Here is a 10,559-nt window from a genome sequence, read left to right as displayed (position 1 = left end):
TCTGAGCAAGACCCAGACCACTCTTTTAAAATACCCGGCACCATGTCTCCCCCTGGTGACGGCATTCAGAACTTGCTGATGGAGCTCAGCCTTTAAAGTACTTTCATATTGCATACACACAGCTGATTCAATCAGTTCTTTTTTTATTAAAAACAAAAGTAGACAACAATATCAAAAAAATCACATAAAACCTGTTTCTGGCTAAAAGAGGACTGGACGTGTCCGATGGTAGAAAGCATTTCTGTTGACAGTCATGTACATCTATAATGATTCTGTTAATAAAGATGCACAGTGAAGGACCAGGACTCTAATCCCTGATACCTGCTTAGGTACAAAATGTTTTACCTACCACCCTCACCACCGTGGTCCTCCTCTACACGATGTACACTCACAGTTGATACATTTATACGTATATATACAGTAACGAGCAGAAGAAACAGAAGAAGAGAGAAAGGAATGAAAATACAGGAGGAGAATTCCTGTTCGGATCAGCCTCGTTTACAGATGTTCGTTTACAGAAATCCAAACCAATGCCAAGTTCAAACTGTTGAATCGTTGATATGAAAGTGCCCAGCTCTACACCAGCGCTCGGCTTCTCAGAGCTGTAAGGCACGTGAATAATGCTAGAAAAAAAAATGGAAAACCCATCCTGACGGCTACAATGACGGAAAAAAAAAAAAAAGATGGTTGGAATAATTTGCACCATTGTGATTCTGTATCAAACAGTTAAAGCGTGGTTTTAAACATCTGAACTGGCTAATGTGTGACTAATGGACCCTGGCAGGCACTTGAACAGCTTCTCACACGCATGTGAATAAATCAAAAACTCCCCGTGTCTATTCCATGACACCTGGTGGAAACTGCTTTTTGTTTTCATGAAGTGCCTTCACACACACGCTGGATGTCACACAGGGCTCCAAACTAACTGCTCTTAAATCTCAGGGGGGGTTGACTGAACGGAAATTTAGGATGCTCAAAACTCTTTGTGACACTTTGGACGTGTGGAAAACAAACATTGCTCAGGCCTAAATCCAAACTTTGATTACAATACTTCCTCTTCAAAAGTTAAATACATTTCATTACTAAGATAACATAAACAAGATAACGAGTGGAAAGAAAAAATTACAATAAAATGCTATTATCAGAATCTAGACAAGTTTGTTTGGAGTCTTGATTCTAGTGGACGCTGCTTAATAATTTGGGCTCTTCCTGTCTATTACAATATTCACCAGAAGCAGGAATACTGCTGCGAGTGGAGGTGTGGAGCTCTGTGACATTATATACAAGGCTCTGAGGGTGGAACAGCCAGGTGAAGGGCGGCTGATTGAGGACGTTTAAGAAGGGGAACCTACAGAGAAAAAGAGCAGAGCTTGAGAGTCTTCAGTCCTTCCAGACGTTACTATGAGTTTCTGTTAGATGTGCAGTGGAGACGTGGTGTTTGGAGAGCTCCACTTCTCTCATTATCAAATTTCCACGTCACTCTCTTTGTCGTTGTCGTGGTCGCCGTCGTAGAACTCGTTGGCTGCCTCCGGCCTGAGGAAACAACATTGTGGTCAGCCAGTTAGACACAGCAACAACGCACACATTCAAAACTAGGGACGCATAATAATTATCAGCCCATAATAATAAATAATAACTCATTTTTAAAACATACAAATGTTCAATTATCAGTTATGGGATCAGCTGGAAAATATCCATACCGTCCATTCATTTAAAAAGTTTAAGTGTACTGACCTGGTGTAGTTTTCCTCGCCCCCCCTCTCATCAGGGTCAGGCTCATCGTTGCGTTCGTAGCTCAGCATGTCGGAGGGAACATCGTGGATCTGGACGCTGGGCGCGTGGTTCAACATCTTCAGGTTCTCGAACACCGTCTGACGGATTTGCTCCAAGTACTGCAACGGCACAGGCACTGGTTACAGAGACTGCACTTGTGTGATGTATCTTTATGTCCTCAGCAGACAACAGCACCATTAAAGCACTTTAAATATAAATAATGCATCTCAACAAAGACACTTTCTCCTGTCCTGCTGACTCTCTGGAGTACTGTTAATTTAGCTGATGAGAACTCTGACTAAATATGTTCGTCATTAAACGCTAACTGTGACTATATCGACATGCAATATTGTTAACAAAAAAAGGGGACATTATGTAGTATCACAATCACACAATGAGCAGCCAGAAAAGCACAAAAAAAACGAATGCGTTGCTTTATCAGAGGTGAAGCAATGTGTCAATAGATGGTAGAAAATCACAAACCTGAATTGACACATTAACGCTCAACACAAATATTCTGAGGGAGGTTGGTTTTTTTGAGACTGTATTAAGCTAGTGAGGCGGTGGTGTTACTGTATGAAGGCTGTGGATCATTCAACCTGTGCTGTTTATCAGATAATAATAAAATCTTATGTGAAATGAATTTGATTAAAATGACTGAAATGTTCAGTATAATCTCACAACAAAAAAGACAGTTTTTATGGATTAAAACTACACTAAAATAGTAACAAATACCCAGACGTGTAGTCAACTAAAACCTGACTAAATATTAAAGGTAGACCAATTCATCCGTCGGCCGATAATCTGGCATTTGGAGATAATCAGCATCGATACCCGCGCTCACAGGGCCGATAAATGTAGGTAGAAGTTAGAGCTCCCCCTTTGTGAGTTTTAGGAAGGTGGTGAAAAATACACGTTCTGAAATCTACAACATAACCCAATGTATGTTTATATATCATTACTTAATAACAACCCCTTCTATAATAACGTGTTACTGGATAAGATGTAAATGAGATTACTTTGCTTTGTTTTGATATCGGCATTATATATCGACTACTACTAAATATGATAAAAACTAAGGACATTTGACACAGGACTAAAACTAAAACAACATTTTTTAAAATAGCTAACAGAATGGACACTGGAGTGCTTTCTAACTAGTAAGAGTGTGGGACGGTGTTTCACCTGTCTGGAGTTCTGGTTTTCTATCCTGGTGCTGACATCGGGGTGCAGCGTGAAGTCTGGAGCAAAGTACTCAAAATACTCTGCAGAGGAGGACAAGAGGAGGATTCAGACTTCACACAGGCTTTCTGTTTCAACTGCATGTGAAATATTATTTCCACTGAATTCTCCCTCCGAAACTGTACTCAGATGGACACTCTGCTTCCGACAGATGGCACTAAACGTAGAAAATGCTCAAATGTAATCTGTACTCTTCTCAGACCCACAAAAACATAACAGGACTCTGATACAGAAGCCATTTTGAGCAACAAGAAAACAACAAGTCATTGAGGTGAAGTAACTGAACACCATTACTCACCGCTATAAGGGAGCTCATCACTGATGGATTCATCCAATAACAGAGAAGTCTCAAAGGTCCTACAGGAGAACAAAACACCCATCATCTTAAATACCAAAGCCCAAATATCAAACGCAGCACACAGAACCACCATTACCTCTTTACCATTAACCCCACGTTGTGTGTATGAAAGCAGACCTGTGTGTGTGTGTGTGTGTGTGTGTGTATGTGTGTGTCAGACTTACCAGCAGCGAGCCACGTTCCTCACTGTGTATCCTCCTCCTCCCAGGACCAACAGAGGAATCTTAAAACTCTTCACAAACTCCACACACTCACTGAGAGACAGAGAGCAAAACATACACACATTAATGCACACGTTAAATCCTTAGTACATGACCTAAGGGTAATGTGTTGGCCCTGAGCATACTGTAGATGTATGAGCTGTAAAGGAGAGTGTCTAAAGGAGTCAAATCACTTCACTGTTTACAAAGACAACACAAATAAAGATTCTAACACTGTTAATCAGAGAGAGAGAAAAGAGGAGTGATTTGGTTACGGTGTGAGCTGGGTCTGAGTTTCCAGTATCACCAGAGCTGATTCAGTGTGCTAGATCACTATGGTACCAAACATCACCATGGTAACGCGTACTGCATGGATAACCTACTCCGGAGCAGGTAAACTTCAGAGGATTAGATCAAAACCATTAAAAAGCTTGACTACTGGCCAATGAGTTCACTGTTCCTACAGGAACCCGGCACGTTCTGTTCATCCACTCTGGTTCTAAAACACAGCTTCTAACAAACTGAGGGATAGTTAACGACACTTAAATGACAATGAAAGCTGCATTTTAATTACATAAAGGTTGTTTTATTCCCAATGACATTCCTGGCAGGGTTGATTTACACTGTTAATCCATCACTGCGACTTTGTTATAATTGGAAATAAAAAGTGCGCGCTCTGTTGACTTTTATTAGAAAAATAATCCACACACTATTAATTAGCTCCAGGGATTATAAATGCAACATTTTGGTCAGATAGACCTCATCAACTACTTTTCTTCTCCTCTCTGCTTTGAAGGCAGAAACAGGAACTTTTTTTATGTGCATCAAATATTCAGAGTAGGTTTGTTCATCAGACAAATTCACAACTAATTCACAACTCCCCCCACATTAACTTGCTCATAGCTGGGCAACCCAGAGTTAACAGACGCAGTTAATAACCAGCTTTTTGATCCCGGTTATCCAGGATCACCAAAGTGAGCCCGAGAGAGCCAGACTAGGTTGAACCCCAGATCAAAACCAGGAGCTGGCGGATACACCTCACTTTAAGGAGGAAAGAGCAATTTAAAATAAGTCTCACCCATGTCCTCGTATACTGAGGTTGAAGCAGCCCAGTCGGTCACAGCCCAGAGAATCTGCTCCACACTGGAATGAGAACAACACGCACACAGCATTACAATGTGTCAGCAATCATCCTACAATTACACACAGCCTATAATCTGTTAATGAGACGTATTTACTTTATCTGACCCTGATCACAGTGAAACAGAAGCATCTGCTGTTCTCACACACACACACACACACACACACACACACACACAGACTAAATGATTATTTAGCTGAGATAACAAGTGTAAATTAAACAGATGAAAACAACATCACAGATCCAGAATTGCTCACTGACCTGTAGAACGATGCAGGTCGGCTGGTAGAAGTCCACCACCTGTTTAATAACCGGCTGGAACAGCTGCCTGTAGCCTGACACACACACACACACACACACACACACACACACACAGATGTTGGCAGTGGCTCACATGATGACAGGTTCACAGCAGTATGAATCATCAGAGCTGCTGACACACTCCGCAGTAATAACACAGCTTTATGGGTTAGTCCATACAATGTGTTATACATTTCACTAATGAACTGTGAGTAGGAGGTGAACTCACTCTGGTCATCGATGCCGTCTCTGAGAGGAACATTGAGGCAGTAGTACCGGCCGCTCTCTGCTCCCACCTCGTACATGTCACCTGCAGCGAACACACACACACACACGCTGTATTAACACACACCTGTACAGAGGTAACACAGCAATAACCTAGTGTATTAAAGGACCAGTGGGTAGGATTTAGCCAACTGAAACTGCTCCCCTCACAATCTATGGTGGCTCTCTAGAGCCAGAGTTTGGTTTGGTCCATGAAGAGGACCCGCTCCCTCTGTAGATACAAACAGCTCATTCTAAGGTAACAAAAACACAACTATTCCTTTTTTCAGGTGATTATACACTAATGAAAACATATTTATGAATATTATATTCCATTTCAGCCAATAGATCCTCCTAAATGTTACACACTGGACCTTTAAAGCAGCTCAGATTGCATCATTTTAAAAGTGTTAAACGAATCAGAGCTGATATCAGTCACTCTACGAAATGTCATCTCAATTTTTAAAGCTTAATGATGCTGAAATGTTTTGTTTATTTGTTTTTTTTTTTAATGAAACTTGCACTACAAATATGTTTAAGACTCACTATTATATAGTTGTCAGTTGCAAACATCCGACATTCAAAAAGAAATGATGACCAATTATCTGTCTGTGTGCTGTTCTTCTAAGGCAAGATAAAATGTCCATGCAGATGAATGGTTCTTTCACAGTCTGTGTATAAATATCCAGAATATCCATCCAAAAGATTAGATGCTTAACGCAGCTCGTACCTGTTCCTGGAAAAAAGTAGTTCCCGTATTTGTGGAAGGACACAGTCATGACGCGGTCAGTCAGGTAAAAGGCTTCCTGTACGCCGTCACCATGGTGAATGTCGATGTCGATGTAGAGAACCCTCGGGTGGTATCTGTCACACACACACACACACACACACACACACACACACACACACACACACACACACACACACACAGACAGTTATAAAGAGAGAAACAAACCCAGTAAACATGTAAACACAGTAACAGAGGAGTTTCCTCTTACTTGAGCAGCTCCAGGATACTGATGACGATGTCATTGACGTAACAAAACCCAGACGCCTGCAGACACAGAAAACTCATTTCAATCCTTTAAACACTCACAGCTGAACTTAGTGAGTGTAGCAGAAAGGAATGACACCAATATACAAGACTCGGTTCTGACCTCAAATTTTTTGGCGTGATGCAAACCTCCGGCCCAGTTGATGGCAATGTCACAGATCTGGAAAACAAAGCAGAATCACGTTCAATAACAAAATAAATAAATCACAAAACCACTGCTGAGGCGTCTACCAGTAGAGCTGCAGCCATGTTGATGCTGTTTCACTTCAACAATGAAGTGTTAACACTGTCTGAGGGTGGGCTGTCCATCTTTGATCACCAGCTGCTCAGCAGCAGCCTCAGTGTGGGACGGGAAGTTAACAAACAACTGAAATAATAACACCATTAAATCAGTTCCTGTCATTCTTGTGACAGTGGAAATGCTTAAATGGGACAGACCACTGGCTCTTACTGCGGCAACACTGACTTCAATCGTATATGTGTGTGTGTGTGTGTGTGTGTGTTACCTTGTGGTTGAGCTGTGTAGCTCCCTGTAAAGAGGCTCCTGTGTATCTTGAGCAAAACTCAAAAAGACCAGGAAACACAGGACTAAAAGAAAAACACACAGGGACAGAATATTTGTTATGGTTTAGTCTCTCCTCCAACAACACTGATAGTCCATCTGGTGGAGACGTCAGGAATATAAAGCTGTGAGCTGATCATCACTAACGTTAACAGACCAGTAAGAAGAGCAGCAGTATAGTTAGACAGTCAGATGTCCGGGATACAAAGGAAACATCCTGACAGTGACTATAAGATCAACGTTTTTGTAATTATCTGTCTGTTTGCTGTTCTTCTAAGGCAAGATAAAATGTCCATGCAGATGAATGGTGCTTTCACAGTCTGTGTATAAATATCCAGAATATCCATCCAAAAGATTAGATGCTTAACGCAGCTCGTACCTGTTCCTGGAAAAAAAGTAGTTCCCGTATTTTTGTATGCTATGACAATCAATTGCTAAACTTGTAAAAAAGTATACTCACCAGTCGTCTCCTACGTTGAATGTGTTGAGGCTCTTTGTGAAGCCCTGCATGTTATTGGGGCTGACCTTCTGTAGGAAGTCTATGTAGTCTTCCGAGTGGAACCGACACATGTCGTGCTGCGATGCTTTGTATGGCTTAAACACCTGATCAGAAAAATAAAAAAAGGGAAAATTCAAGCACATTAAGAGGTTTTTTATAATGTCCAATCCAACGAGTGAGCACAGGTGATATAAAGTGACACCATCATCTCTCTCTGTACTGCTCACCATCATCTTCTTGTAGAGCCCATAGTGCAGCACCAGACTGTGAGTCAGAGACAAACGGTGAGGCTTCATAGGATGGCCGGCACCTGGCAGACAGACAGGCAGACAGACAGACAGTTCCCACATTATATAACACATACATATATCATCTGAATGACACAGACACACACAGAAATGAACAAATGCTAAATCAACAACAGTCTGACAGGAAGGATTGTCCATCGTTCACTTAAAACGGTCTAAATTAAACTCCAGCCACTGAGAATTAGTCCAGATTTAAGAGCTGATGTTACTGCAGGAGCTCCTTATACATCAACACTTTAAAACAACACACATAACGCCAAAAGCTACCGGGAGAGAGTGAAATACTGAATGTTAAATAGAGGTAAACACCTCCCTGAAGCTGTTAGCATGTAGCTGTCCATTAGCAGCCGTTCCCCTTTGTAGGCCTGTGCACTGCGGGAATCAAACCTCACCGTAGTGGAAGTTGCCCACGTCCGGGTCGTAAAAATAAGATGTCCTGTTGGTCATTCTGAGAGAGAGATCTTGCCGACTTTTTCCCGTTGAACTGTGGATTTTCCCGCCGCTACAAAACCCACATTTCCTTTCAGTGAGCTAGCAGTTAGCCGCCATGGTAAACAGCGACTCCTGGGCGTCATCACACAGGGACAGGAGTGAGGGAGAGGGGAGGGGGGAGGAGGAGGAGGAGGAGGAGAAATAAAACTCTTTTTATTTAATTATTAAATAATAATTGTAATAGTTGTTATTACTGTTTATTGTCATTTATTTTTATGTTTTAAGAGTTTTTTTTTTTTTAAGTTAAAAGTTAAAAAGATTTGATTTTTTTATTGTCTTTAGCCTCCATTCAATAAATAAATAAATAATAAATAAATAAATAAAACTTCTCAAAGGCAGCTGCTCTGACATTAATCTGGGGAGTAATAGTGGAAAAAAAAACATCCGGCCTTTTCTTAATTTATTTATCTGTTTCTGATTTAATTGTTGTTTTATGTGTATTTTTATTATTATTTTTATCCTCGTCTTTCAACTGTTTTATTTGTTACACCTACTTGTTGTGAATTGAATAAAGGTACATCTTATCTAATCTTGTTGATGGTGATTTTGTACTTGAATATTCTCTTACTTGATTTTATTTGTCGTTACTTTGTGAAGCACTTTGTTTTGAAAGGTGCGCTATGAATAAAGTTATTATTATTAACAGATCAACCAAAAATAATTGCGGAGTCAGCTTGTTTTTTTCCAAAACACCTAAAACCAAATCAGCTGACACACCCTTACACAAAATACACAAAGATGGGTTTAATTCTAAAATGCTTTTTCAGACTGAATGTTTGGTTGTGAGTGACAGCATTAAAAACACAGTAGAAGTGAAGAATGTGATTTGTGCTGGCATTGTCCAGTCATGGATTTAAATGTGAATCACATTTACCTTTGAGCTGTTGTCAAAGGATTATTATGTTAATCAGTCATATCTGACAGCATCTAGTGTGAGGCAGATTAACATGTCTCTGCCGGTTAAGTTATAATCAACCTGAACATGAATTCAAGACAGAATGAAAGAGTCACCTGTGTGGAACTGTGTTTATTTTGAACACCTGCTCAATAAAAAAAAAAAAAACATGTGAACAAGAGGTTGATGGAGATTCTCCACAGGATAAAATGAGAGAGAAACCATAGTTTGCACACAGGCAGAGAGAGGCTCAGGAGCTGTAACACAAAGCAGATACTACATTTCCCTGCATCAATGGGATTTAACACACAGGCAGTAAAAGCCTGTATGCACACATGCACAAATAATCAGAAGGTTGTTTCTCTTAACAAGGTGGTTTAATGTTTATGAAGGATGCCCGAACTGAAATGTCATTTGTCTGTTTTCTCCACCTTCTTTCTGTCTTTCCAGAGTGTCTGAGATGGCAAGAGCAGATGTGCTTGAGAGGTCTACCAGCACAACCTTACATACAGGGTCATGTCCGCCTGCAGCGTCTGTGTGTGTGTGTGTGTGTGTGTGTGTGTGTGTGTGTGTGTGTGTGTGTGTGTGTGCATGCATAAAAGTGTGTGTCTATAAAACTCTGTGTGTGACAGCCAAACCCTTGAGAGAATGTAATGTGATTTATTGGTATACCCTCCTAAACACTGTCTGCACACACACACACACACACACACACACACACACACACACACACAAACTCACTAACATGCATTCCATGAACCAATAAAAGGAGGAGGCGTAGGAAGAGTCAATGACTTAGTTATTTCTTATATATTAATGATTTATTTTCTAAACAATCAATGTGTCTTTAGCCTAAATAATAGTGCCTATCATGACTTCCCATAAGGTGATGTCTTAAAATCTCATGTCCAAAAGGGAAAAGATACTGAATTTACACTGATATAAAACTCATAAAAGCTGCAGGTTCCTACGTTTGAGAGGGTGCGGCAGTAAATGTTTGGCATTATTGCTTTATAAATAACTTTAATAATCAAATCGAGTTTTATTGTCATGTAAACCAAGTATTTATCAGGTATTTCTAGACGTTTGTCTGGTTAGTTATCTATAAACAGAATCTCAACTTTTACATTTCAGAAATGTGACTGTATTGATATTGTGATATGAAATTGGATATGCCATCAAAGAGGATTGTACCCATTTCACCCTGTCTTATTGTGTGATATAGATATATTTTGTGAAGATCTCACTTATTGTATGTGTGGACGATCCAAACATACCACATTATGCCATTGACACAGTGGTTTTCAAACTGGGGTCTGTAGTAGGTGTCCCCAGCAAGGAGAAATAGAATGGAACAACAAGAAACTCAGTTCAGATTCCTTAAGAGAAAATCTTCTCAAACTGAGGGTCCGATGTCTAATTTGCATCTATTGCAACAGAACACATAAGAAAAGGTTATCTGAATTGAATA

The 10,559-nt window shown here is 40.3% G+C and overlaps 1 protein-coding gene across 1 annotated transcript; it reads right to left on the bottom strand.

Annotated features, from left to right (window-relative positions):
• Window positions 1–126: 126 nt before the first annotated feature.
• On the bottom strand, window positions 127–8,287 carry hdac3 (histone deacetylase 3). The gene is made up of 15 exons (XM_051419095.1): window positions 8,094–8,287; window positions 7,621–7,703; window positions 7,355–7,497; window positions 6,839–6,920; window positions 6,436–6,492; window positions 6,277–6,332; window positions 6,009–6,142; window positions 5,244–5,324; window positions 4,976–5,049; window positions 4,652–4,716; window positions 3,538–3,627; window positions 3,314–3,372; window positions 2,959–3,038; window positions 1,735–1,892; window positions 127–1,533 (listed from the first exon to the last, which is right to left on the bottom strand). Exons 1-15 carry the CDS (start codon window positions 8,146–8,148, stop codon window positions 1,464–1,466), a joined length of 1,287 nt encoding a protein of 428 aa, XP_051275055.1. The 5' UTR covers window positions 8,149–8,287; the 3' UTR covers window positions 127–1,463.
• Window positions 8,288–10,559: the final 2,272 nt, after the last annotated feature.

This window comes from Dicentrarchus labrax, unplaced genomic scaffold, assembly GCF_905237075.1.
Source record: "Dicentrarchus labrax unplaced genomic scaffold, dlabrax2021, whole genome shotgun sequence".
Taxonomy (NCBI): Eukaryota; Metazoa; Chordata; class Actinopteri; family Moronidae; genus Dicentrarchus; species Dicentrarchus labrax.
The sequence above is the reverse complement of the archived record's forward strand: the minus strand, read 5'-3'. Positions and strand labels throughout refer to the sequence as shown.